The sequence below is a fragment of the Phialemonium atrogriseum genome (genome assembly GCF_030411735.1).
Source record: "Phialemonium atrogriseum strain 8032-3 unplaced genomic scaffold QBC33scaffold_31, whole genome shotgun sequence".
NCBI classification, from domain to species: Eukaryota; Fungi; Ascomycota; class Sordariomycetes; order Cephalothecales; family Cephalothecaceae; genus Phialemonium; species Phialemonium atrogriseum.
In genome coordinates this window covers 230,888-257,237 of record NW_026848168.1, presented here as the reverse complement: position 1 = coordinate 257,237, position 26,350 = coordinate 230,888, and the positions used below count along the sequence as shown (strand labels likewise).

General features: G+C 56.4%; 12 protein-coding genes across 12 annotated transcripts in view; 4 read left to right on the top strand and 8 right to left on the bottom strand.

Moving 5' to 3' along the window:
* Window positions 1–668: 668 nt before the first annotated feature.
* On the top strand, window positions 669–4,101 carry QBC33DRAFT_581066 (uncharacterized protein; the record flags this gene model as incomplete). Its single annotated transcript, XM_060431241.1, has 6 exons — window positions 669–1,221; window positions 1,315–1,532; window positions 1,610–1,713; window positions 1,780–2,064; window positions 2,130–2,223; window positions 2,284–4,101. The coding sequence occupies 6 exons, from the start codon at window positions 669–671 to the stop codon at window positions 4,099–4,101; spliced, it is 3,072 nt and encodes a 1,023-aa protein (XP_060279711.1).
* Window positions 4,102–4,628: 527 nt separating this feature from the next.
* QBC33DRAFT_499413 (general substrate transporter) lies at window positions 4,629–6,784 on the bottom strand (the record flags this gene model as incomplete). The annotated part of the gene is made up of 7 exons (XM_060425638.1): window positions 4,629–4,741; window positions 4,811–5,041; window positions 5,101–5,693; window positions 5,756–5,895; window positions 6,097–6,218; window positions 6,285–6,497; window positions 6,580–6,784. 7 exons carry the CDS (start codon window positions 6,782–6,784, stop codon window positions 4,629–4,631), a joined length of 1,617 nt encoding a protein of 538 aa, XP_060279710.1.
* A 1,337-nt stretch (window positions 6,785–8,121) lies between these two features.
* QBC33DRAFT_459425 (chaperonin 10-like protein) lies at window positions 8,122–9,325 on the top strand (the record flags this gene model as incomplete). The annotated part of the gene is made up of 3 exons (XM_060424929.1): window positions 8,122–8,267; window positions 8,347–9,071; window positions 9,141–9,325. The coding sequence occupies 3 exons, from the start codon at window positions 8,122–8,124 to the stop codon at window positions 9,323–9,325; spliced, it is 1,056 nt and encodes a 351-aa protein (XP_060279709.1).
* A 12-nt stretch (window positions 9,326–9,337) lies between these two features.
* Window positions 9,338–10,487, bottom strand: QBC33DRAFT_245962 (uncharacterized protein). Its single transcript, XM_060422952.1, has one exon. The coding sequence runs from the start codon at window positions 10,048–10,050 to the stop codon at window positions 9,547–9,549; it is 504 nt and encodes a 167-aa protein (XP_060279708.1). The 5' UTR covers window positions 10,051–10,487; the 3' UTR covers window positions 9,338–9,546.
* Window positions 10,488–10,748: 261 nt separating this feature from the next.
* On the bottom strand, window positions 10,749–11,607 carry QBC33DRAFT_459429 (uncharacterized protein; the record flags this gene model as incomplete). Its single annotated transcript, XM_060424930.1, has 2 exons — window positions 10,749–11,053; window positions 11,124–11,607. The coding sequence occupies 2 exons, from the start codon at window positions 11,605–11,607 to the stop codon at window positions 10,749–10,751; spliced, it is 789 nt and encodes a 262-aa protein (XP_060279707.1).
* An 821-nt stretch (window positions 11,608–12,428) lies between these two features.
* On the top strand, window positions 12,429–13,487 carry QBC33DRAFT_459338 (uncharacterized protein; the record flags this gene model as incomplete). The annotated part of the gene is made up of 1 exon (XM_060424922.1): window positions 12,429–13,487. One exon carries the CDS (start codon window positions 12,429–12,431, stop codon window positions 13,485–13,487), a length of 1,059 nt encoding a protein of 352 aa, XP_060279706.1.
* On the bottom strand, window positions 13,215–14,589 carry QBC33DRAFT_549844 (cytoplasmic manganese antioxidant oxidoreductase). Its single transcript, XM_060429002.1, has 2 exons — window positions 14,376–14,589; window positions 13,215–14,121 (listed from the first exon to the last, which is right to left on the bottom strand). The coding sequence occupies exons 1-2, from the start codon at window positions 14,499–14,501 to the stop codon at window positions 13,525–13,527; spliced, it is 723 nt and encodes a 240-aa protein (XP_060279705.1). The 5' UTR covers window positions 14,502–14,589; the 3' UTR covers window positions 13,215–13,524.
* Window positions 14,590–14,735: 146 nt separating this feature from the next.
* On the bottom strand, window positions 14,736–17,115 carry QBC33DRAFT_562822 (uncharacterized protein; the record flags this gene model as incomplete). Its single annotated transcript, XM_060430236.1, has 5 exons — window positions 14,736–14,949; window positions 15,033–15,133; window positions 15,204–15,251; window positions 15,472–15,575; window positions 16,755–17,115. 5 exons carry the CDS (start codon window positions 17,113–17,115, stop codon window positions 14,736–14,738), a joined length of 828 nt encoding a protein of 275 aa, XP_060279704.1.
* Window positions 17,116–17,878: 763 nt separating this feature from the next.
* On the bottom strand, window positions 17,879–19,046 carry QBC33DRAFT_459360 (uncharacterized protein; the record flags this gene model as incomplete). Its single annotated transcript, XM_060424923.1, has 2 exons — window positions 17,879–18,709; window positions 18,780–19,046. 2 exons carry the CDS (start codon window positions 19,044–19,046, stop codon window positions 17,879–17,881), a joined length of 1,098 nt encoding a protein of 365 aa, XP_060279703.1.
* Window positions 19,047–19,343: 297 nt separating this feature from the next.
* On the bottom strand, window positions 19,344–20,432 carry QBC33DRAFT_549836 (bola protein). The gene is made up of 2 exons (XM_060429001.1): window positions 20,388–20,432; window positions 19,344–20,331 (listed from the first exon to the last, which is right to left on the bottom strand). Exon 2 carries the CDS (start codon window positions 20,316–20,318, stop codon window positions 19,785–19,787), a length of 534 nt encoding a protein of 177 aa, XP_060279702.1. The 5' UTR covers window positions 20,319–20,331; window positions 20,388–20,432; the 3' UTR covers window positions 19,344–19,784.
* A 1,825-nt stretch (window positions 20,433–22,257) lies between these two features.
* QBC33DRAFT_245822 (subtilisin-like protein) lies at window positions 22,258–25,515 on the top strand. The gene is made up of 3 exons (XM_060422951.1): window positions 22,258–22,530; window positions 22,639–22,998; window positions 23,088–25,515. Exons 1-3 carry the CDS (start codon window positions 22,414–22,416, stop codon window positions 25,281–25,283), a joined length of 2,673 nt encoding a protein of 890 aa, XP_060279701.1. The 5' UTR covers window positions 22,258–22,413; the 3' UTR covers window positions 25,284–25,515.
* QBC33DRAFT_245740 (cytochrome P450) overlaps window positions 25,516–26,350 on the bottom strand; it is a 2,401-nt gene continuing 1,566 nt past the window's right edge. The window contains exon 3 of the mRNA XM_060422949.1: window positions 25,516–26,177. Within this exon, the coding sequence (XP_060279700.1) occupies window positions 25,748–26,177 (430 nt within the window). The 3' untranslated portion in view covers window positions 25,516–25,747. The remainder of the gene's footprint in view (window positions 26,178–26,350) is intronic.

Below are 26,350 nucleotides of genomic sequence, written 5' to 3'. Positions count from 1 at the left end.
GACCTTCGCCTCACCCCTTCCATCATTTGCCCTGAGCGGTCACCGAGTGTGTGTCAATTGCGTGCCCCTTGTTAAGACAGTAATTATTTCTCCATCCCTGCCTCCGTAGTGTTGTCGTTCGTCGGCCACATACCGTGAGCTGATACAAATGACCTCCTCAACCTTGCTGCCAAACCGTTGGGGCGGGAGGATACCGCATTCGGAAGGTGCCCGCAGTTGCACCGCGAACGTGGACTTCCCGGCCTGCCAAACCTGCTTGACATTGTGAAGCCCGACCGAGTGACCGAGTTCGGACGCATGCATTCAGCTGACCCCGTCCGATCGTCGACCATTCTAATGCATGTTGGTCCAAGACTGCACACCATGGATGGTCCGAGGTGGGCTGGCGGAGCTGAAAGGCGGATCGGGACTATTGGGATACAATGGTCCAAGGGGGAGGGGGGGACGACAAAGCTGCAGGCTCCAAGGCAACTAGCTCTGTCCATCTGGAGCATTTATATCCTTCACCGCTCACCACTCCAGGCCCCCCGCTTCCTCGACCAAGGGCATGTCTCCATCCTCCTCTTCTATCTCAAGACCCAAGTCACACTCACCCTCACCCTGTGCAGCTCCAAGTCACCATGTCCCACAACGCTGTCGACGGAGCTGACCCCCCCGCCCACCCCGGGATGGAGGGGCGGCTGCCAGGACAGCACTTCACCAACGGCTTAAACGTGGCCCCCCGGTTCCCCACTGTCACCGCAGCCATCATGCACCACATCCGCACAATCTCCGACGACGTGGCCGTCATAGACCACGCCGGATCCGGACACCTCCAGTTCAGCTACGCGGAACTCGGCCGGCGCTCAAGACACTTGGCGCACTCCCTTCGACGCGCCGGCCTGTGCCGTGGCGACAGGGTTCCACTAGTGGTCAAGCGCGGCATCGACATGGTCGTCGGCATCGTGGCTATCCTCCGGTGCGGCGCCCAGTACGTTCCCCTCGACGGCGGTGTGGCCCCTAAGGAAACACTCCAGAGGGTCATGGAGCAGTCCGGCGGTAAGGTCGTCGTGTGCCTTCAGTCGACAGTGCACCGGCTTGGCGAGCTCACACTCGGGGGCTCCCAAGTTGTCGTCATCGACCAGGAAACCACCAGTAGCCAGGATGAAGACGACCGCGACGATACAGAGGCCGAGGAGTCCACGACGGCAGACAGCGGATGCTATGTAATATACACCTCCGGTTCGTCAGCTGAGAAGCCTCCCTCCCCCCCCCCCCCAAAAAAAAAGGCAAACACATTGCCGGACCGCAGACCATTAACAGAAGATTGTGCAGGTACTACGGGGGCGCCGAAAGGAGTGGATGTGACGCACGGCAATGTTGCCAACTTGGTCTGCTCGCATCCAGGCAACCTCGGAATCCATCAGGGGGTTCGCGTGGGGCAAGTGTTGAACGTTAGTTTTGACATGGCCGCGTGGGAAATTCTAGGATGCCTCTGCAACGGTGGCACGCTGGTCTTGCGAGGGTCTGACTGGGTGGAAACACTGAACCAGGTAAGTTTGGAAATATCTGTGATGATCGCCCCTCAAACCCCAGTTTCGGGATTCTGACCCCCCTTTCTTCCCCTTAGATAAACGTACTTATCTGCACACCTTCCATCCTCTCCCAGTATGAGCCACAGCAGTTCCATAATCTCAGAACCGTCGCGACAGCCGGCGAGCCCGTCAGCCAAAAGTAAGTGTCGCCACCTACAAAACCCCGTGTGGTCTTCCTACCCGGACTTACCTAACCTTGGACCAGGACGGCGGATTTATGGGCATCCTACCTGACCTACTACAATTGCTGTGGGCCAACAGAGACAACGATTGTGAACACGATGCAAAGGCACATCCCTGGGGAGCTACTTTCGATTGGCAGGCCAACCCCAAACAACCGCGTCTACATCCTGGACGAGGACCTGAACCAGGTGGCCATCGGCCAGGCCGGCACAATGTGGGCGGGCGGAAAGGGGGTATCCAGGGGATATGTTGGCCTCCCAGAGTTAACGCGCCAGAGATACCTCCATGACAAGTTCGCCAATGACAGGTTCGTGTCCGGAAATGCATGTCGTCTCATGGAAATCTGCGGGTTGCTAACTTGATTCCCGGCAGGACGAAAATGTACAATACCGGCGATATTGGCCTCTGGAATCCAGATGGAACCATCAAGATCCAAGGGCGCTGCGACGACCAGGTAAAGATCAAGGTGAGCAACCGGGCACAATGAGCGGCAAAAGATAAAGGGCCTGTCTAACGCCTGAACCAGGGTTTCCGGGTCGAGTTGGATGGTGTTACATCATCCATATCCACGGCCGCCGGGGTCACCAAAGCCGCAACACTCATGATCGGCGGAGAACTTCATGCGTTCCTTCAGCCTTGTTCCTGCGACGTTTCGGCCGTCCGCGAACACATCGAGCCCATTCTACCTTATTACGCTTGTCCCGCTCACTACCATGTTCTTGAGTCCTTCCCGTTAACACGGAATGGCAAAGTTGACAAACCCGCCCTTCGGAAGTTGGCCGAGGATGGCAGCGATTCCGACTCGACAGCGGGCTCGACAGTGGGCTCATTCGATCACCCAACCGACTATCCGACCAAGCCAGCTTCTACTACTACCACGGTCTCGGTGATCCACGAGAAACCTTGCGGAGACGACGACTCCCGGAGTTCCGCCACCCTCGGGGTCTACGGCTCGGACTCAAGCGTGTCCGGACAGAAGGACGAGTTTGACCTCAACGACCCAATTCCGGAAAAAGGGCTTCCGCAACCATTCAGGGGTCTGCTGTACCGAATCTTCATCCCCTACCGCTTCCTATTTTCCGTCGTTTGGATGGCAAACGCTGCGGCAGTCGTTGCCGTGTATCTGAAGGGAGGCAATCGCGAATGGCTCGGCAATATGGTCGCGGTCAACCTGGTGGTGGCCGTCCTCATCCGCCAGGACTTTGTCATCAACGCCTTGTACACCATATTCTGCTCGGTGCCAAAGTCGTGGCCCCTCTGGATCCGCGCCCCGTGCGCCAAGATCTACCACCTTGGCGGCGTCCACTCCAGCGCAGCCTCGTGTGCCGGTCTGTGGCTACTGGCGGCCAACATCAACGACATCGTCTGCCTGACAATGGAGACTTGTCCCGACTACCCGCCGCACTCTCCCGCCTTCGTAGTCTTCTCCTGGGTGCTGACGGCCATGTTCTTCACCATGCTCGGCTTCGCCTGGCCGTCGTTCAGGAAGGCCAACCACAACTTCTTCGAGCGGTGGCACCGCTTCATGGGCTGGACGATGCTCGCGTTCTTCTGGACCCAAACCCTGATCGGCATCAGCGACGCCGCCCGCGAGAGCTCCACCCCGTTCGGCGCGGCCGTGGTCTCCTCGGTGCCCTTCTGGCTGCTCATCGTGGCGACCACCAGCGTGGCCCTGTCGTGGTTCTGGCTGCGCCGCGTCCCCGTCACATCCGAGGTGCTCTCCGACCACGCCGTGCGCCTGCACTTCGACTACACGGTTCCCGTGAACGGCAGCTTCGCGCGGCTCTCCTTCCGACCCCTCGTGGAGTGGCACTCGTTCGCGACGATCCCTTCGCCGTCGGCGCACGGCCCTACGCACAGCCCTTCGCAGTTCCCTCGGGGGTATTCGGTGGTGGTGTCCAACGCGGGCGACTGGACGCGGCGGTGCATCACGCACCCGCCGCGGCACGTGTGGGTGCGCGGGGTTCCGACGTGCGGCGTGATGCGCATCGCGACGCTGTTCAACCGCGTCGTCGTCGTGGCCACGGGCTCGGGCATCGGCCCTTGCCTCGGGCACCTGCAGTCGCCCAGCTGCGCCACGCAGCTCGTCTGGAGCACGCGCGACCCCGAGCGGAGCTTTGGCCCGGACATGGTGCGCGCCCTCAGGAGGTCCATCCCCGATGCCGTCATCTGGGACACCAACAAGCTTGGCCGGCCCGACATGCTCGGGCTGAGCTACAACCTGGTGAGGCAGTTCGGGGCCGAGGCCGTCATCGTTATTGCCAATGAGAAGATCACAAAGAAGATTGTATATGGGCTGGAGACGAGGGGTATTTCTGCTTATGGGGCTATCTGGGACAGTTAGGGAAGTTGTACAAAGTATTTCCTTGGGCGGAGGAGGGGGGTTGATTGATTGATTTGTTTATTTATTTCATAGTGGATTTGTAGGTTCCTAGGCAGGTCGACTTGTAGCTACCAATAAGGCGCTGAATATATGTCTGTCTGCTCTTCTCGTATGTTTTGACTCTCCGCCACCGGCATGTAATCCTCTGCGCCTCTTCTCGTGACTTGGCCGTTACGGAGAAACTGGTTCAGAGTCCAGTCCGCCCAAACTTTCGGAACTTGGAGACGTACCCAGTCTTCTTCCTGCAATGGTTGGAGACGGCCCAACTCTCCCGTTTGAACGCAAAGACGTGTCAAACAGACCATGCCACATCGTACGAGAATGCAGGATTGTCGTAAATAAAGAGAAACGTAACAACCTCGGAGTGGTGGGTGTTGGGGGGTGTTCGACGTTTCAATGTTCCTCTGGTCTTGCCACGACACACGGGAGGTGGCAAAATTGTGGTTGCTCAAAGTAACGCGTGCTCAGGTCATTGATGTTGTAGCTACCTATACAACAACCTTTCTCTCTTCCTCGACGGCGGTGGCAACATTCTCCTCGCCGTGGATTTGCTTCTCGACGGCGGCAACGGCCTGGTCGGCAAGCGCCTTGTCCTCGAACACTGTCACATTGCATGTTAGAATGCAGATCTCGAAGCAGGGTGGGATTATTCAGACCTAGGAGCACTTACAGAATGCCAGTTCTTCCAGAGTACGTCCCTGGGTCTCGGGGTAGAAGACGAACTGGAAGAGGAACTCAAAGGTGATCCAGCCGCAGTAGATGGCGAGGAACTTCCAGTCGAGGGCGGTCAGGGCAATAGGGTTGACATTGTTGGAGAAGAACCCGCCAATCTTGCCGAATACCTGTTCGACGCCAATTCCGCGGCTTCGTTCGGCATAGGGGAAGAGCTCCACGAGATAAGCTGCATCTCACGTTAGCAAGGCCACCTAGGGATGAGAAGAAGCGAGAAGGGGGTCGTACTATAGGTGAGCGCATTGTTCCCGACATTGTAGGTGGGTGAATAGGCAAAGTAGAAGATGAGCGCGGCAATTGATGCTGCTCCATTAGTCATGTTGTTGTCCTTGGCAAATCTCAGTCTCTCAAAGGAAACGGTCATGGAGATGAACACCAAGAGCATGCATATGGAGGAACACATGAACATGTGCCGACGCTTGAACCGGGTAACAAGCAGGGCAATGATAGTGCTGTTGATCAAACCCCAGCAGTTGTTGGCGAGGTTGATCCTGGTCTTGGCGTAGCTGCTCGTGTATCCCATCATCTCGAACAAGAGGTTGGAGTAGTATGAAAGCAGTGTGTTGCCCGACATCTGAGTGAACAGCCCGAGCATGGCCGCGATGAGCACGCGGCGGCGCATTCCAGCAGTGGCGACCATATCCATCCAGGACTGTTTAGAGTGCGCCAACTCTAGCTGGATGGTCGACTTGATCTGCGCCATCTCCGCCTTTACCAGCACCGAATCTGCATCCCCCTCGGCATGGTATTTGACCAAGACGGCAAACGCCTCGTCGTCTCGGTCCTTGCTGATAAGCCAACGCGGGCTCTCTGGCAGCAAGCTGTGCCCATGTTAACCCTCCTAACCCCTCCTCACCGTGGCGTTTCTCTGGGGGAGACCTACAAAACGATTGAGATCTGCAACAAGGACGGGCATATCTGGAGGATCGACGGCACCCTCCAACTCCAGTCGTTCTTGATCTCCACAGTCGCCAGCGCAATAGCTGAAGCAACAATGGAGCCAATAAAGTAAGAGCTATTGAACTGTGTGGGAGGGGGGGGGGAAATAAGTTAGTTTCCAAGATTATTGATGAGAATGTCTCGGGAGGGGGGAGGGGGGAGGGGGGGTGAGATGGGCATTTCAGGGGGTAAATTATGTGCGTCACAGTCACAAGTGCCAAGGGGCTAGGTGGCAGGATGTGTATTCAAGATTGAGAAAGTCAAAAAAGCCGAATAAGTAATTACCAATGAGGTCAAGACAGGGCGCTCCTTGGGGTATCCGAGTTCTCCAATCATGGCAGATCCGGAGATGATGCAGAAGACGATGCCGAGGCCGAGAAGCATGCGGGCAATGATGTACATGGCCACTGCGGCAGGTCAGCCAGCTGGAAAGGTGTTCGGGTTCAGAGTCTACCTGTCAGCTAATTACTTACCATGCTGAGAGAACCCCTGGAGGATGGAGCCAGCACACATGATGAGGGAGCCCAACATGATGGACCACCGTCGCCCATAGCGCTGATTGAGCCAAGGGGCGATGGGAACGCCAATGATGGAGCCAAGCTGATAGCAAGAAGAAATGAACCCCAGGAGTCCTGGCTCAATTGAGGGTTGATCCGTGATGGGATTTCGATATCCTGCCCCAAAGTCTATGCATGTCAACAACACTCAATAATTAATTACTGCGAGGGCAGGATAGCGCAGGACATCACAGGACAGGGTGGCCCTTACACTTATTGAAAGGCGGAGAAAACTGCAAGACGTTGATCAACTGCGAGTCGAAGCCCGAGGTCATCTCGACGCCCATGCAGCAGAGGAATAGCCACAGGTACAGGATCCTCAGGTTGGGCTTCTTGTACCACGACACCTTATCCTCGGCCACCATGCGCGACAGGATAGGGTCCGAGGTGCCATCGGAAGCAGAGAGGATACCCATCTTGGAGGCGAGAACTGGCGTGTGTGTGTGTGTGTGTGTCGCGACAGAGATCCGTGATTCTCTCGAAGTCGAACAGGAACCTACCTGCTTGTCGGAGCGGGCGCGACCGCTTTATTTATTCAAAATGAACAAAGCTCGGAAGCCCCGGTTCCCCCACACTGGATTCGGCCGGGACCCTCATGCGTGTTACCGCTCTTGGCTGAACGGATTCGCGCAACAACTGCCGTCGCGCGGCTCTACCGCGGAGATGAAGAACATGATTGGATTAAGGCAAAATGGCAGGTCTACGGCGAGGGTCCAGTCAGATGGGCGGAAGCCCGCAGGTGGCGCCTGTCGGCCCGTAAATTTCGCCCCCTTTTCACACTGCGGAACTCCATGGATCTTTTCTCAGCAGGAAGGGGCGGAGTTGCTGTAAGGATCGGTTTGTGTACATATTATTTAAGGTCCCATGGTCCCCCCGACAATCTCTCTTAGCACGCTTTGGTGGACGTTGTGCTCATTCGCGGTTGGCTACTTCAAAGAGGAAGAGAGGGAGGGAAGCTACTCTACATACCTAGGCAGCAACGTATTCCGGTTAAAATATCGAGTCACCCCCCGTATGCGTAGAGTCTACCGGTCCAGAACAATTTGCGGGGGTCTCGAGGAACTGACCAATCGGCGGGGAACCAGCCAAATTCGAACTGCGGTACCGAGTAATCACAGGCAACATGATTGTTTGGGACACCTCAACGGCTCAACCCGTCTTCCTCTCTGTTATTTACAAGGACCTTGATCCGCTGTCCAGTCAACCAAAGCTTCTCAACAGCTGCCTTCGGGGATCTACGTGAAGCCACCACGTTTTCTGGACCATGCCTAGCACACATCGGCATCCTCTAAACTCAATGATCAAGTCTTGGAACTTGGTCCCAACGAGGTACCACTGGCTGTATAGTTGAGGGGCGATAAATAAGCCAGCCATGGAGATTCACAACTTTCTGATGGAGGGAAAGATATTGTGAAGACACTTCAAGACGACTATGAATGTCAGTGAGGTTCGGAACTGGAATGTTCTATGTTGGGCGCCGAACGAGGGAAGGAAGGAAGAAGCCGGGGCCAGAACCCGTGTTTCAATCCCGGGCCGGTAGTGGTGGGGCATGGAGCTAGCAGTGCGTGCCGGTAAGAGGGATCGGGAGTTAAGGTGGGTCCAGCCAGGGTACGATATCAGGAAAGATTATGTCATCGAGATGACTTTGAATCGAATCTTTATCCGACTCTCCCCCTTTCACAGACTTGATACCGTACACACAAGCTGAAGCCCAAGATTAAAACGAGCGACTACCGTCGACGGCGCAGCCAAAATGGACTGTCAAGTACCAACATCTCAGACAGCCGCCGAGATTCACAATCCGGGCCCTAATGCCAAAATCGTGATCCGACACGATGTAGCTGTTGCGGCCCCAGGGCCGGATGAGGTGCTCATAAAGTTACATTTCAGTGGTATTTGGTACGTCCCATCTCCTTACCTGCCTACCTGTTCTAATGTTTAATCACGCCCACTTAACAAACCGTGTCTCATAAATTAGCCATTCGGACATTCGTGCCTATCTTGGATGGGGTGCGTATGAAGCTATTGTCGGCCACGAGGGTGTTGGCACGGTGGTCAAGGTTGGCCGCAACGTTGACCCATCTGTTCTCGGTCAACGTGTGGGAATCAAATGGCTCCACAGCGCCTGCGATGGTTGCTCGGCATGCTCCAAGGGGTTTCCGAACAACTGCTGCCGACAGAATAACACCGGCCGCAATGTTCCTGGCACGCTGCAGCAATTCGCCGTGGCGAACGCCAAACACATGACCAAAATCCCGCCCGGACTCCCTGGAGAAATTGCAGCCCCCTTGCTCTGCGCCGGATTGACAATGGCTGGGGCCATCTCGAAGCTTGAGGGGGACCTCGAGGCCGGAGACTGGGTGGTGATATCTGGCTCTGGCGGCGGGCTAGGCCACATGGGCGTACAGATCGCGAGCTTGAAAGGGTTGCGAGTCATCGCAGTGGATAGCGGGGAGGGCAAACGCAGCCTAAGCCTAGACTCCGGGGCCGAGGTTTTCATCGACTATAAGACGATGGATGTGGAAAAGGAGGTAAAGGCCCTGACCGGAGAAGGAGCCTCCGCTGTTGTGGTCGTTCCGGGTTCGGAAGAGGCGTTCAATCTTGCCCCGAAGCTAGTCCGAAACATGGGCGTGATCGTTTGCGTGGGCCTGCCTCGGAACGATTTCAATCTTCCGATATCTGCGACCATGTGTTCGGCAAGGGGTATGTCAAAATCCTCCAACCCACCCCACCTTGACCTCCATGGAGACTTACGCTGAACGAAATGGTTAGGACTCGTGATCAAAGGTGTGTCGGTTGGCACAGAGGAGCAGATGGACCAGCTTCTTCAGCAAGCACTTGAAGGCAAACTTCGGCCTTTGGTTGAGGTTTTTGACTTTGAGCAAGTTTCAAATGTTTTCGATAGACTGAGGGATGATGGTGTAACGGGCAGGGCTGTGGTAAGAATTCCGCAGTGAGGCCAAGGCCTGGCTGGCTCCTTGCCTTAATTATAATCTCACGATTCCGATTTCTGGGTTTGGTCCTAGAAGATAATCTCCTGGTCCGGAAGCGTGCAAGACACGGTCGACCCGCGTTCCCATTTCTCCACCATTGCTATCCTTGCAGTTGGCCCCCCTCCTTCAGTTCAGCCATATTCTCTAGTCTAATTGTCCAGTCCCCATTGTCCTCTGCCCAGAGACTATGCGGTGGCAGCATCGAAAGAAAGGAACGTCGACTTCTTTCCGGCCGCCTCCTCGTCCTGCGAGATGTTGTTGTTGAGCTTCTTTTGCTCGGCGGCGATCTTGTCGGCAACGTCCTTGCCCTGTGCCTGCTCGATCATGAGGCGGATCATGGTGGCCTCCAGCTTGAGGACCTTGTTCTTGATCTTGCCCCGCTGCAGCGCGTCCTTCTCCTCGCCCGTGGCTGTCTTGATGGCCGGGTTGAACACCTCTGTCTCGGCGTCGTTGCAGATGGAGTTCACCGACTTCAGGAAGTCGACGTCGGCCTTGTCGGCACTGGCAAGGTCGGTCAGGTCTAGCGCGGAGAAGACGGACAACGCTTCCGACTCGGCGTTACCAGCCACGCCGCCTGAGATGGAGATATCGTCATAGGTCTGCTGCGTGAAAACACCGCGCTTGACCTTAGTAGGCGCTGCCACGGCGAGCGCGGCAAAGACGGTGGTGAGAGTGAGGGAGAAGCGCATGTTTCTTTGGCGAATGGACGATGTCCAAGGGCGAAGGTTATTAGATGACGAACGTGAATGGTGGACTGAACTGGGGAGAGATAAGAAATAAAAGGCAGCGCTGCTGCGGAGGTATGTATGGTAAGAAGTGAAAGATAGGAAATAATGGACAAGAGTTGGATGTGTGACGAAGAGCGGGTGGAACGGGACAGTGGGCGATCTTATGTAAATAATAAGATCCCCATATTACCACAAGTCTATCATGAGCTTGTTCCACCGTAAACGGGGATTTTGCAAGCCAGCGACCTGGTGTCTGGGTGCGACGACGGCGTTTGAGCCCGGCCTCTGCGACTGCTTGGCTGCCCTGGAGACAGCTTGGCAGGCCGACAGCTGCCTTTAATACGGCGGTATCACGAAAGCAGTGGCAGGGGCTGTGCTTTGTTGAAACATAATTAGGGGATACCCCCAGGCTCGTCATTCGAAGTCCGTTCTAGTGGATTCCCGCCTAGTCTTTTTAAGTTGGGTCATGCTCAAACGTCGCCGACTTCAGCCAAGACACTAATGCTGAGAAATGCCTGGCTGCGCAGGGATTCTGATTCTATTCTGGGGTAGTGCTTGATAGTATGTTTCACCCCGCCATTCCAGAGTCCACGCCGTTGGCTCCTCCAGCTAATGAGTGGCTAATTAACATCAGAGTAATGAGGCATCGCGTCGAAAGGTCATCCCCGTCCCGCATCCGGAACCCACTCATACAAAATATCAGTCCTCATGGTGTACTTGACCCCTTTGGTCACCTCCGCACCTTCATGATAGAGACCGTCGTGCTGAAATATCAACACACTCCCTTCCCTGGGATTGACATCCAGTCGGCTCTTCTTATCTCTGGACAGGAACGCAGTTGCGCCACCAACAAGTTGTGCCTGGGGGTCTATCTCGGCCGAGTTATTGAGATAGAGCTGTATAGTGTAGTGGGTCTGGAACTCTACACCGTCCTCCTCATACCAGTAAGGGCTGTCGGTGTGTGCTGCAGCGGCCGAATCAGGTACTTGCTTGAAAGTGTGTGGGATAACAGCGGAGGGGGGAAAGTGTCTTACGCTTGAAATACTGGCCAGCGGAGTACTTGAGGAACCGCATTCTGTTGTTGAACCTCCGGAATTCCCATCTTCCGCTTCCCTGATACCTCTGAGGTGGAAGTTTGTCCAGCAACTCTCGCACTCCCTGGGCCGTTGCGCAGCGTTCCCAGATACGATCCACGACTGTCTGCTGATCCCATATGATCCTATCACTCTCACGATAGCCCGTGGCGAGTACCTCCAACCCTGGCCCGGCGCTTATTAAGGCAGGCCGCCACGGGGAGTCGCCGTCCTCGACGGGCACAGAAGATTCGGCGAGAGATAGAAGCTCCTTGCATTCAGCTGGAGAGAGGACGTTGTCGAGAACAAGAGCCGTGTGAGGTGCATACTGGGGTAGGGGAGAAGAGGCAAAGTCGATGGGATTTGATATGATCGGCCTCACCGGAGGGCTGGTGAGAAACGAGTCAGGGATGTCAACGTCTTTGGAGACATACTCGACATTCATTAGGGGCGCCATGGCAGTTTTTTTTTGGCCGGCTGCCGAGACGAGTTTGGATATAATGGTGGTGAAACTTGTAACTTGGACAGATTCACAAGGTGGGTTGTTGCTAAATACCAAAGCAAGGATAATAATAAGAAGAGGAAGATGTTGACAACCGGGCATCTTGTAATTAATAATTATTTATTACCAAGTGCTGCCTAGAACTACGCTAAGTAGGTTGTTGGCCGGCCACCTGTTGTTGCTGCTCCGGGGTCTGTGCGGCGTTCTTTCGTAAGACCTGGCGCCTCCAAATTAGGCAGCGAGATCAATCCACAACTCTGAGACAGCCAAATAACTTGCAGTTGTTTTCTTGTTGCCTTGTAGGCAGCACAGATGGCGAGTTATGTGGCCTTCAGTTGTTTGGAGACCAATTACCTACATAGGACGCATGAGTGGAACTAGAAAGTTGCTTGTTCCATGGAATGGAATACAGGCAACATGGTGGGGGTGGGCGCATGGTGGGGTACCATAATCTTTGGGGCTACTCCTGCTCCACGTGACGACAACAAGCCATCACATTGGCCATGGCCAGTGAATTCTTGACCAATCCGTTGAACCATGCTGCAACTGCAACTACTCATTCCTTAATCACTGCATGCTGTAACATGGTTGATAATCGTCGGAATCAGGATGCTCATATTAACGTCGGCGCTGCAGCTGCGGGGTCGAGGAACCTGCTCTGCCGGCGGATACTTCAAGGAGCTGCTGCGCTGCTTGGCCTCATCATCGCGCTTGTATTGCTCGGTCCCCATCGCAGCTGGAGATTGACAGCAGGATCCGTCGATATGAGACTCCCCAGCCTTGTCGCGTGTGGTGCACCCTTCGCCGCTGCGCTCAACATCACCTACTACCAGAATGTGCCCCTGGCACCGTCTCCACTCCCCGCCTCCCATGCGGCTTCTGATGGAGAGCAGATCATCGAGCTCTTCCAGAGATTGGGTCGCTCGACGGTGTGGACGAGCATCGCCAACATCAGCTTCGAAGGGGACACCTTTGAGCCCGAGGGCATGATCCGCCTCGGCAACGATCGCTATGTTGTGAGCTCCGGCGAATACACCGAGCACACCCAGAGCTACGGCGAGATCATCAACGGGACGGACAGGACAGCGGGCCAAGGGTTTGCACATTTGATGGTCTACAACGGCAAGGGAGAGCGCATCGCGGACGCGACCATCACGACCGAAGGCGCGCAAGAATACCACAACGGCGGGATCGACTGGGACGGCGAGTCCATCTGGGGCACCATCGGCCAGTACCGCCCCAACAGCACCGCCTACGTGTACAAGGCCGACCCCGCGACCATGGAACCGACCGAGGTCGTCCACTACGACGACCATCTCGGTGGCATCGTCCACGATACCGTCGCCGACAGCATCACGGCGCTCAACTGGGGCTCCCGCAATGCTTCGACGTGGGACCTCAAGCGCGTGAACCCAGGGTGTGCATCAGAACCGGCATCCGCACCCGCACCAGCACCCAAGCCCCGGAGAGTCGTGCGCAACCCGAGCTACTTTGTCGACTACCAGGACTGCAAGTGGCTGGGCCGCAGCAGGTTCTACGGCGGGAAGAGTGTCATGCTCTGTTCAGGGGTCGCAACCGTTGGCAACTACAACCTTGGCGGCGTAGCGCTGGTGGACGTGGCGACCATGGTCCCGTTGGCGGAAGTGCCCATCGCCCTGGAGAGTGCGCTGGGGGTCAGGCTTACGCAGAACCCGGTGGACGCGAGCGTGGAAGACGGCAAGCTGAGGTTCTACTGGATGCCGGACCAGCATAACAGCACGCTGTACATCTATGAGGCCGAGCCAGACAGTCCTTTCCAATATGGCGGTGGGCGCATCCAATGATATTCATCGTTTGCTATTCGCGAGGGACCCAAATGTGCTACATGGTGGCCCTGAGGCTAGCAAAGGCATCGTCCCTGCCACCCAAGAATCTCTCCTCGCTCGTCTTCCAGTTGACGATGTTCCAGATGTTTTCCACGTAGGCAGCCTTGCCGTTAAGGTACTGCAAGTAGTAAGCATGCTCCCACATGTCGACGCCCAAGATGGGCGTGTCCCCGACAACGACGGCCTCCTGGTTCGCGAGCGTCACGATGCGCAGCGACCCCGTTCCCTTCTCCTTGACGAGCCACCCCCACCCACTCCCCTGGATGCCGAGCAGCTCGGCCGTGAACGCCGACCGGAACTCGTCAAAACTGCCCCAGGCCGAGGCGATGGCGGCTTGCAGGCTGGGTGCCGCGTCGGGCGACGCCTCCGGGGACGAGGCGGGGCTGAGGTTCTGCCAGAACAGCGCGTGGTTGATGTGCCCGCCGCCGTTGAATCGGATCGCCGATAGCTGGGCGGCAAAGTCGGCGATGCTCCCTTGCGAGAGCGCCACGGCGGAGGCCTCCAGCGCCTTGTTGAGGTTTGTTACGTAGGCCTGGTGGTGCTTGGTGTGGTGCAGTTCCATGATTTGCTTCGAGATGCTTGGTTCAAGGGCCTATATAAACGTCGACTCGGGTTAATAAAACAGCTCATTAGCAAGTCAAACGAGAGGCAGATCTGCTCTCTCTCTCTCTCTCTCTCTCTCTCTCTCTCTCTCTCTGCGTCCGGAATGGCCGGCAGTCGCTTGCATCTGTGTGTCCGGGGGGGCGGGGGGTTTGGGGTTTCAAAAGGCAATAGTGCCAATGCCCGACCATCCCACCATACGCAGACATGGGTAACAACTGTGAAGGAACCATTCTCATTACTTACATCGTAGGCATACGGCAGTTCTGGAAGAACATAAGTAGCTAGGGCGGATGCATTTGCGGTATTGCCGGGCAGGTTTCCGAGCTGTGCGAAAGCCAAGAAAGGCTCCAAAAGGGATTCAAACAACATGATGAGCGTCTATACAATTGAAGGTTACTTATTTGAGGCACGAGTCGAGGGCTGCTGAATGCATGTGTTTGTTTATTATGCCTCGACGATGGTGGTTTGGAATGAGGACATGGTGTGGAGAGGTAGGTACGCGATGGACAATTTGGCGGCCCACTTATCTCGTGACACCGTGTTTACCCAGGCTGCACAGTCAGAATCAACCGGGAAATATAATTAACAGCAACTCCACGTCACCTAGGCGATGTGGTGTTTTGGGTAGGGACCCGTTACCATTTTTATGACCCACGTCATCATCTTGGGCCCAGGGATCTGTTCCTCGGTGCGGATGCCAAAGCTGGTTCGGGCCTTCACATTGGTAACTGACATTGGGGGATGAGGCACAACCCCCGCCGCAGTTGCAATGTCGTTGAGCTTGCGCGCTACGGCACCATAGACGGTCACAAGCCCGCTAATATCCAGGACCCCAATTCATCAGCATGCAGTACTCCCTCTGACAGCTATCCATTTTGTTGGGGCGGGCTGATATCACACCATTTGTTGCTCTCAAGCTGAGGGACGCTTCCGGGGTACAATTTGTCGAGTCGGCGAAGGAGGTACTGGCTCATACCATAGCCGCCAACCTGGACTATGTACTAGGGGATTGTTAGAGTCAACACGAATCTAAACAGCGGTTAATGAAGGTGAACCAGTCTTGACAATTACGTCGCGCGTATTTGCGGCGTTGATCTGCTCGACAACGGGCCGGCAGATCTGTTAACCCAAGCGTCGGTAGCGGTAGCGAGTGTCTGGATCTCTCGACTATTACACTGTCAGAGGCACGCTTGGCTTGTCGAACGGGTTCTGTACTGTGGGAACTGACTGATCGAGAGAAATGGATGGGCCAGCGCCGCAAAGCGCGAAGAAATGGGGAATACCATCCCGGATGCCCTGAGATCTAGGGCTGGAAGCAAGTCTCAAGCAACGTGTCAACCATGGTTTCCGTCAGCGGCTCATGGGACGGAAAGACTCTCATAACATTCTGCTGTAGCACTTTCGTAAAAGCGGCCTCGAGGAAGACCGATCCGGCAAGGATACCTAAGGATAGTCAGCAGAGACGTTAAGAACGGAGGCGAGAGAGCTAGACAGCGATGACAGACTAGTCTAACGCACCGCTTGGTCTCCAGGGGCTTAATTATCTTAACTCGATATGTCACGATATCCTATGCAGCCTCGTCAGAGAACTGGGTGGCTTTTCAAAAGGGGCTTTCAAGCAAAAACGACATACCACGATAGCGCTGCCAGCATCGACAATAGTAAGGGCATCACCCTTCTGAGCAGCACGGTCGGTCTCAGGCCTTGGATTTGTGCACGAGTAGTAGAACCGTCTTACAGCCTAATTGACAGCAGCAAGTATGTACAAACTCTAAGCGCAGTCGCATCAGGCTCTGTCATAAGTGTGACGGTTTGGCTGCTAGAAACGGTAGGGAATGCAGGTGGCTAGAGTGAATAAATCACGACTGGGAATGTGGTCCAAAGGTCTAGGCTAGAATTTGTTTGTTTGCCATAGGCCGAATAAGCCAGAAATGGCAATAGTCCACGTTAAGATCTTCTTTGTCTTCGCCTACCAGCAAGTTCATACCTTCTCCATCTATTTTCTCTTCGTTGTTTCCTTTCGTACTGTAAGAGAGTCGTCACAAACGACATTCATATATTGCACGCCCCGCCCCCTAAGCGGTTGTCAGGTTTGGTCCCATCGGCTCCCCATCCGCCCGCCTGTTCCCCCCCAGTTCCCTCCCGGCTCCACTCCCACACATCGTTGAGACGCATGTCTTGTTTTAGTTTTCTTTCTCTTTCTATCTCTCTCCCCCTTCCAGCTCCTGCTCGTGTTCCTCGATCACGTTTTCTCAGGCATCATTCTCCATTGTACGCATGACCGGGTACACTGGACCAATCACCAGAAGCCGCAGTCGCATGGCTGCTTTGAACCCTCCAAGCTTTGTCTGGACGCTGGAGGACCCCCTTATTATGGACTCGACACTGGCATAGGCGAACCCAGCGATGAGCAAACTTGTCAACAAGTTCCTAAAGACATCTGGACGACTTCTAATAGACGATGTTGACGACGACAACGCCAGGTGGAATGTCTAAGACATTGCGACCCTCGTTGCCAATGCGAGGAAACGGACGTTCCAGAAGCAAAGGGAAGAATACAAGCTGGTCATGACAAGCGAGCATGGCAATGCGTGATAAAATTATGACTACAACCCAACTTACATGACCTGGCATGGACTATATGCCTGCTGGTTGGCCACAAAAGGTTGTTTTCGTCGTAACTCCAATGGTACTCAACGACGGATTTACGAATAGCAACGACGAGCCAGTCGAGTACACCGACAAACCACTCTTTATGGTCCCATCGACTGTCATACTTGGGGGCTACCATGAGGAACTGGCTACTCTGAAAGCGTTGGAGAGTTGAGCGCAGCCATCGGGGCAGAGGCCCACTGGAAATGTCCTCTTCCTCGTGGGGGGCAGGTGGTGCCGCATCCTTGAGCTCTCCGGTCGGCGGGTGTGCAATGTAATTTATGGTTACTGCGGCGAAGATTATTGCGTCATGCAAGTATCCCTCCGCCATGGCGCCAATTTGGTCTTCCGACGACCCTCCAAACTGTGGCTGGTGGCGCCTTGAACGATGCTGTCACGAGCTCTGGGTGGTAGACGCCAAATACATAATAGTAGTAGGCTCCGCCTCAAGGCATGATGGGAGAGGGGGAGCAAGGTCTGTTGGATACGTAGATATATGATATCATTATACGACGAGTTTAGGCAGAAACGAATCCCGTGGCTGTGCATGTGCCGCGGGCATGCACCTGGCTCACCAACGGGCTCAGTCTAGAGCAGCAGCAGTTTGGGTGTTGGGGCGTCGCGCAGCGCCAGAACCTGCGAAGGGGCATGTCGGCAGCGCTCGGGCATTCTGAGCAACATAGGGCCGTTTTCCGGATGGATATTATGAGTGGGATTAAGGCGTATAAAGGGCGCTCTCGGGCCTCGAGTGAGGTAATTTAGCCCATGTACTGTTAACATGCAGGTCGTGGCCTTCGGCTGAGTCAAATGAATGAGCCTAACCTGTGGTCTCGTACTTGTGGAAGCATCCCTTCTCAGCCGCGAGGTGACGGCGATGGAGCTAGGCAAAGCTATTAGCGGAGGGATGCAAGGGATGGGAAGTAATACCGAGTTCTGGAACAATACAGATTAGGTAGTCGAACGCTGGAGTGATCAACTTGTTCCCACGACCATGTGTCATTAATACCCTTGTACTAGGTACCTAATTAATCCTTAGCTTGCGTCTCAGTCCGCAGACCACAATTACACAGACCGCAGCCACCCCTAGGTAGCCATCAATCCTCCACCACCACGATGTCCCGACACATCTTCAGGAATCTCTCGCGATACTCATCCGGAGTAGTGGTGATGCTCATGTGCCCATGCCGGCCAACCAGGTTCCACAGAGTGATCAGGAGCGTCATCAACCTCGGCCGCGACTTATGCTTGGCCCAGAAGAAATCGAGGAGAACCGCGCGGAAAACGTGCTTCCCATCTCGGGAAGCGATCCCAGTCCGCCACGACTGTGGTTCGGGGACGGCGAGAGGCGCCTTTCCGGGCGTCGCGTCCGATCCTGACGGTTCTTCAGGTGCTGCTTCCTGCCGGGGCGACCCGCTACCTTGTGGCGTGATGCGGACTAGGAAGAGCGAGTAGTCGACGGCGTTGTGGTCCGCAAGCAGTTTCGTGTCCAGCTCGAGGCTTGCAAAGAACCGGCCGGACTGCTCGCGGGTCAGGGCGATCGTGTCGTGGAACTCGTCTGCCAGTTGCCTCTTGGTCGAGTCGCTTGTCAGCCGCCCGTCGGCAATGTCTCTCTCCGGGTAGAAGTACGACGCTGGCTTCAGGTCCCATTTCTCCCACAACGCCGCCCTGCCCTGCTCCTCCGTCTGGTCCTGACCGCGCATTATATTCTCCATCACGATGTGGTGCGAAGGGGCCAGCCCAAGCGCCCGGCCGATGGAGGGGCCCCGAGGGCCGAGGAAGTCAAAAATACGGACGAGCATGGAGTTGGGATATGATTCCATGTGCTGGACATACGGGGTCAACAGGTCGTCGCGGAAGAAGGAGTGTTCTGAATGCCGAGGAACCGACTTGACCAGGTACTTTTGGTCACTTGTGGCGTAGAAAGACTGCAGTTGGGGGTTTCAGGGTCAGCCATGGGGAATAATTAGTCTAAGAGCATGATTAGAGCGAGCATACGGAGCCTGAGAAGCCCATGTCGCCAATCGACTTCAAGCTATCCCTGCTGCGGAATGATTCAATGTAGGCATCATCATCGACATCCCAGTGATTTCTCCGCAAATTCGCAAAATACAGAGGGCGAATCTTCTGCAAGTTTAGTTGAAAGAAGGAGAAAATCGAGGACAGGATGGCGAAGATGAGGGAGAGGACGCTCCGGCTCCGGTTCCGCCTGCCGTTCCGGATGGCCGAGACGATGGACCGGGCGATGGAGTCATGTCGGCTCATAGAAGTGTTGCACTGGCGAGACTCGGTATTTGGGGGCGGGGTAAAAATGAATAGGTATCAGTCTTTCTAGGAGAGATGCTGAGGATTTGCTGATAAACGTTGGTTGCTTTAGATTTGCTCATCATTGAACAAACACGAGCCAGCAGCCGAATCCAAGTGGCCCAAGGCGGGATGGGATGCAGGTGACGTCATCACGTTGGATCTACTGTACCATGACTTATCTCTCCGCGGATAAGAAAAGTAGCAGACGTCGTCACCCATGGCGGGCCATGGGGTGGTAATTACTATCAATAGGGGTGGTGGGAGGTGAGTAGACAATTCAAGACTTTCGGGACTTCGCGCCACCAAGGGCTATAAGGGCTATCTATAGGTACCTTCCTTCCGTACTCCTGCAAATGCCCCATCTCTATGGTTTCATGGCAGGAACGATGCGTCAAAGCCACCCGGACAGGAGGCTTGCCAGAGAGACCGTCACCCGCGTGCGCTCTGGAGAAGGAGAATGCCGGCCATGCAAGGGAAAATACAGAAAGGCGAATGTGAAAAGAAGTAAAGGAGAAACATAAAGATGCCCTTATATTCGGGGATATTGTAAGTATCGCTCGGCAGCACGTCTTCATTTCCTTGGTTGAGGTGGGAGGTGGGAGGTCGGAGGTGGGACGTAGAAGAGGAGAGACGAGGCTCAATCCAGCTGGAACGCCCGCCCACCCCATGTTTGTCTATTCCTTTCTTCTCGGCCCGCTACGGCACCCTCGTCTTCAGTTGTACACCGTGCCAGCCCTTCATCAAGTCTGCCAGGACCGAGTTCACCATCCTCTGCTGCTTCAACATGTTCGCCCCGCGGAACCTTTCCGAGGATATCTCGATTCCGTACATGGAACCGCAGCCTCCCGATATGTCCTGGACGAGGAGTTCGGTAGGCGCAAACTCAGCCACCAGGCGGTCCCAAATGACGGACTCGGCATCATCTAGGAAGTCTGGCTTCTCGAGACCACCGGAGGCCGGCTGTGTTGTCGTGGATTCGGTGGCTAGAGATTCGGAGGGGGAGGAAGAATATGGCCTGGACCCGAAGCGGGGTGCCAAGGCGGGTATCGCATGGGCATTGAGGAAGGAATCCCTCGATCCCGAGCCGCGAGGTTGTATGCACGAGGGCGACAGTCTTGCGGTCCCCGAGAGAGGCCGCCGTGGTGGTAATCGAGGCAGGTTCTTCGGATGGGCTGAGGGTCGGATGGCAGGAATGCCAAATCTGGCTCGTAAACAGGACGAGCACAGCATCTTCGATGGGTGGCTTCCTAAACGGATTAGATTTGGAGCACTGAACATCGCGGACCAATTGGTACTTACCGCTTCGAACCTTGTGATGGGGCTGAGTTCAAAGGTCGGATGGTGATGTGGAGGGAAAATCAGATTTGAGCTTCGACGCAATTACGTCACCCGATTGGCTGCAATGCGCATCCGAGGCCCAAGCTGTCCCTGGTATTGCGATTGAGTTGATTATAAGGGTTCGTGCGGTCTTTACCACGTATAACTAAAACACGCAGTTGCATAAATATCATTAAATACGGAGTACGGATTACGGGATACTCTAAACAAAACACGGCCCCGTTAACCAGAGATTCGCCATATGGATATGGGTCTCTCGAAAATTGGTTCTTCTTGCCCACAACATGGATTTGACGGAAGGGTCATCATGTTGTTGAAATATGCCGTATCAATGACTGGGAATACGAGTCTTTCACTTTACTTACATAGCAAGAAACGGGGCGGTTGGATTTCATTGTCGACATCCAGGGCAGCTGACCATATCCTTTCCTGTCGTTCTGATTGGTTTCCACCTTCCCCCAATCCAATACCAATAGCCCCCATCCCTTCGACAAACACCAACGCATCTGCTTCGCGCTAGGCACAGGTCGACAAGGTCACCTTCTAAAAAGCGGTTGGCGCTTTTTTCCAGATATTGGAGATGATCCTTGTCCACCGTCCCACCCTGTTGACGAACGCATCGGGAGAGACTCGCAAGCAGTAACGCAGCAACGCTAGGTACGCAGGCACGTAGGGTTTGCAGATGACGGGCCAAACCGACTTGACCAATCCAACCAGAGCCTGCTCTGCATGCAGGGAAGCACACGAGAGCGAGCCAACCAGGCCGATGAGATGGATGAAATGGCAGAGCCGCGATGATGAGAAAAGTCCCGCAAGAAAAGGCACGCTGCACGTGCAATCTAAATCCCACTCTATCTGAATAGGTTCCACCTCTAGTCGCTGTCCGTCATCGTTTAAATCCCCGGATCCAGACCTTGCCGGACTTTTCCCGGGCCGTGACTCGTGGCTCCCGTCCCGAACTTGGGTGGAGGCCGGGGTTTTTTGATCTGTGCACCAACGGTTTCCCCGCGATCCGAAATCCAAGATCGTGTAGGTACTGCGTACCTACCTATGTACCTAAGGTATCCGCACTGCTGCTCTTCATATTTGGAGCCCAATATTAATGTTCACCAACGCCAGCGCGAAAGAGGCAATCTCTCGACAGCAGGCGGAGTTGGTTCCAGACTATCGGCGCCAAGGAGATCCCTTGCTGTCGCTCCTGCTTTGCCAAACCAGCTCCAAGGTTACAAACGGCATGGATGTGCAACCGCACCTTCCTTTACGGTTGTTTGCCGACTAGTCCGTGCGTATCTGGCAGATTGCTGCAAGGCGTGCCAGGGCCAAGATAGGGAGGTCCAAGACTGGGGAATCCTCGGAGGCAAGCACACGATGCATTGGCGCATCACCGGCGCCGAGGCAAATTAGGCTGGTTCAGGCAGCTCCCCCTCCCCTTGCAGATGAACGAACCTCGCAAGGCAAAAGCCACATCCCCCACCTCGAAATGAGGATTGCCATAGGCCAGGGCTTGGCCAGGGCTTGGCGGCGGGAGGATTGGCCAATAAGCTAACGGGCCGTGATTAAGCTGGCCAGGGGTCCATGAGATGGGATTCCTCTTTGGGCGAAGATGGGTAAAAACGCAAAGCGACCCCAATTTCGACGATTCGTCCCGTCTCCGCACCGCCGCGGGGCGCTCCATCCTGCCCACCTTCCATCTCAGTGCAGGTACCTACTGTACCACAGGACACAGGAGGTATATGATGCCGTGGTTGCCCCTGCTTCCGGGGCCCGCGATTCTTTTTCGGAGAGGAAGGGACTGCGAACTCTCAGTGTTGGGCAGATTAGGTTCATAGGTTGTTCGCGAGGCCATTCCTTCGTTTCGGTTGCCTTTGCTCCTTGCCCTCGTCAGCTTGGTCCCCCCCCCCCTTCCCTCCACTCTCTCTCTCTCGCACCGCTCGCTCGCTGAATAAGAGTTGGCACCTCGGGCCCCGAATCAAGACATCATCGCACTATGGTCCGGCTAAGCTTGGCGGCAACGCTGCTTGCCGCCGTGGGCACTGCGCAAGCTGCTCTCAACAGCCCGTCAGTGCTCCGGGGCGCCTATATCGTCGAGTATGAGGACAACCATGTAAGTTGATTCCCGATTCCGGATTCCCAATTCCCGATTGCCCCGGGGGCTCGTGTTACTACGCCATCTCACTTGGTAACCATGTTCGAGACTGACCATCGCGGGCAGGACTCGGACAGCTTCATCAGCTCCCTCGGGGTGGATGCGTCGAAGCGCATGGACCTCAACTACAAGCTCTTCAAGGGGGCGTCAATCCAGCTCAAGGACGTTGCAGGCGCAGATGACAAGGCCGCCATAATCGCCAAGATGCCCGCCGTCAAGAAGATGTGGCCCGTCAAGCTGTACAACGTTCCCGAGCACACGGTGCACTACGTCGGCAAGCCGGGTCAGGACGCCGGGCTGCTGAAGCGACAGGCCGCAGACAATGGCAAGGACGAGTTCACGCCCCATGTCATGACCCAGGTCGACAAGCTGAGGGCGGAGGGCATCGTTGGGAAGGGCATCAAGATTGCCATTGTTGACACTGGCGTAAGAACAGGCAGCGCCTAAGCTCTCCCATAATTACAGTCACAACAACCCCGCTGACACATCTCTCTCTCTCTCTCTCTCCCCCACAGACCGATTACAAGCATCCGGCGCTTGGCGGCTGCTTCGGCCCCGGATGCCTCGTTTCCTTCGGCACAGATCTCGTCGGCGACAACTTCAACGGGTCGAACACGCCGGTTCCGGACCCCGACCCCATGGACAACTGCAACGGGCACGGCTCGCACGTGGCCGGCATCATCGCCGCGCAGCAGTCCAAGAACCCGTACGGCATCATCGGCGCGGCCGAGGGCGTAACGCTCGGGTCGTACCGCGTCTTCGGCTGCTCGGGAGACGTGCCCGACGACGTGCTGATCGCCGCCTACAACAAGGCGTACGAGGATGGCGCCGACATCATCACGGCGTCCATCGGCGGGCCCAGCGGGTGGTCTGAGGATCCCTGGGCCGTGGCCGTGCAGCGCATCGTCGAGAACGGCGTGCCCTGCACCGTCTCCGCCGGCAACGACGGGTCCGAGGGCCTCTTCTACGCGTCCACGGCCGCCAACGGCAAGAAGGTCACGGCCATTGCCTCGGCCGACAATACCCTGGCCCCTGCTCTGCTGACCAACGCCACCTTCGCCGTGGATGGCGGGGACGAGCAGTCGTTTGGCTACACGCCCGGCAACCCGGCCGAGTGGGCCAACGTCAGCCTGCCTCTCTGGGCCGTCAACTTCAACATCACCGACGCGGCCAACGGCTGCGACCCATACCCGGATTCGACGCCGGACCTGTCCGGGCGCATCGTCCTCATACGCCGGGGCACATGCACGTTCGTCCAGAAGGTGACGAATGCCGTCGCCAAGGGCGCGAAATACGTCATCATCTACAACAACGTCCAGGGGAGCCAGGCCGTCGAGGCCATTGTTCCCGGCGCGAAGGCCATTGCCATGATTACGGCCGCGCAGGGCGAGACCTGGATCAGCGCGCTCGAGGCGGGGTCGGAGCTGGTGGTCAGCATGACTGACCCGGACACGGCGCCCCGGTTCCTCGTCAACTTCGACAATGCCCAGACGGGCGGGCTCATGAGCACATACACAAGCTGGGGCCCGACGTTCGAGGTGGACGTCAAGCCGCAGTTCGCGGCGCCCGGCGGGCTGATCCTGTCGACGTACCCGCAGGCGCTGGGCAGCTACGCGGTCCTGTCGGGGACGTCGATGGCGTGCCCGCTGGTGGCCGCCGTCTACGCGCTGATGATGAACGTGCGCGGAACCAAGGACCCCAAGACGATCGAGAACCTCCTGTCGTCGACGGCGCATCCCACGGTGTTCTCGGACGGCATCACGTCGGTCCCTTACCTCGCCCCCGTCCCCCAGCAGGGTGGCGGCTTGATCCAGGCCTACGACGCGGCGTACGCGACGACGCTGCTGAGCGTGTCGAGCCTGTCGTTCAACGACACGGACAACTTCCAGCCGGTGCAGAACTTCACCATCTCCAACACGGGCGACGAAGCCGTGACGTACAAGCTGAGCCACCTCAGCGCGCTGACGTCGCTCACCTTCCTGACGGGGTCGTCGGTCCAGCCCGACACCTTCCCGAACCAGGTATCGGACAGCTACGCCACGCTCTCGTTCCAGCCGGGCGGCGACTCGGTGACGATCCCCGCCGGCCAGCGCAAGATCATCAGCGTGACGGCCAAGCCGCCGACGGACCTGGACCCGAAGCGGCTGCCTGTCTACTCGGGCTACATCGCCATCAACGGCTCCGACGGGCACGTGCTGTCGCTGCCGTACCTCGGCGTGGCCGGCAGCATGCACTCGACGACGGTGCTGGACAAGAATAACACGTACCTCAGCCGCTCCCTCTCGTCGAAGCTGGCGCCCCCCACGGCGGCGAACCAGACGTTTGTGCTGCCGCCGGCGGGCCACGTCAACGACACGGCGTACCTGAACAAGACGGACCTGCCGCTGCTGGTCACGACGCTGGCCATGGGGAGCTCGCTCATCCGCACCGACCTCGTGCCCGTGCGCTCGTGCGGGAAGCCGCTCAACACGACCGACGTCTTCGGCTCCGCCTCAATCGGCCAGCTGGTCGACTCGCCGTTCGAGTACGAGCCGCGCGGCGTGTCCAAGACGGCCTGGGACGGCAAGATGGCCGACGGGTCGTACGCGCCGGCGGGCATGTACAAGATCGTCGTGAGGGCGCTGCACATCTTTGGGGACGCGAAGCTGGCGACCGAGTACGACGTCTCCGAGACGGTGCCGTTCAGGATCCGATATTCGAAGTTGGGGTGATTCGCTCGAATGATGCGGCTGCGGGGCGCAGCAATAATATGTGTACAATGTAGTTGGATAGATGGGGGTGCAGATGGAGTGCAGATGGACCGCGCAGAACTGATATATAAATAAATACATTTGTGCAATGCCTACCTACCCTGTGTGTCGCAGGCTCGAGGCACGTGGAGAACTGGAACTTTGGACACACACCCGCATCTATCAAGGACAACATCAATCTAAGTACTAAGGAGGAGGATACGAGGTGCTAGCCAGGCAAGATATCGCCACCCAAAGACAGAATGCCGATCAATCTCGTACAACACAGGCAGCCAAAGACACCCTCAAACGACCATAATAGTAACACAAGTTCATCCGGAAAAGAGATACCAGAAGGCAGTTAAACTCAAGCCCCGCCATCCCCACGCCACCATCCATCCCCAAGCACCAGGCACCTCCTTCCCCCCCCAAAAAATTATCACTCTTCAGCACTCCCCCTCCCCCCGCACGACCTCCTCCTTCCCCTCCCCCTCACAAGCCCTCTCAAACATGTCCCTCATAACCGCCACCCTCCCCTCCCCGCCCCTCAGCACAAGACCAAACTGGAATCTCGTCGGCTTGGCGATGAGCAAGGGCGTGAAATCGTTCCACGGGACGGGGACCTCTCTGCCCGCGGCGTCGCGGCGGCGGACGACGTCAAAGGCCCAGGCCAGGCCGCCCAGGGACAGGAGGAGGGCCTGGTCGACGACGGGGACGCCCTGGCAGGTGCGGCGGCCGAAGCCGAACTGGGAGTAGCCGTCGAGGTTGGGGTGGCGGGTCAGGGGCGCGCGGAAGGTCGGGTAGGAAGGGGAGAGCCAGCGGGCCGGGTTGAAGGTCTCGGGGTCGGGGTAGATTGTCTCGTCGCGGGTTATGCCCCTGTTTTGGGTGTGGGTGGTGGGCTTGTTAGTCTTTTGGGAGAGTTGGGTTGGCAAGGGGGGGGGGGGGGGGGGGGGGTGACGGATAATGGGGCACACCCCAAAAAAAACCACCGGAGTGAAACGACCCCCCACCCATTATAAACAACCAAAAATAGATAACACCAACAAAAA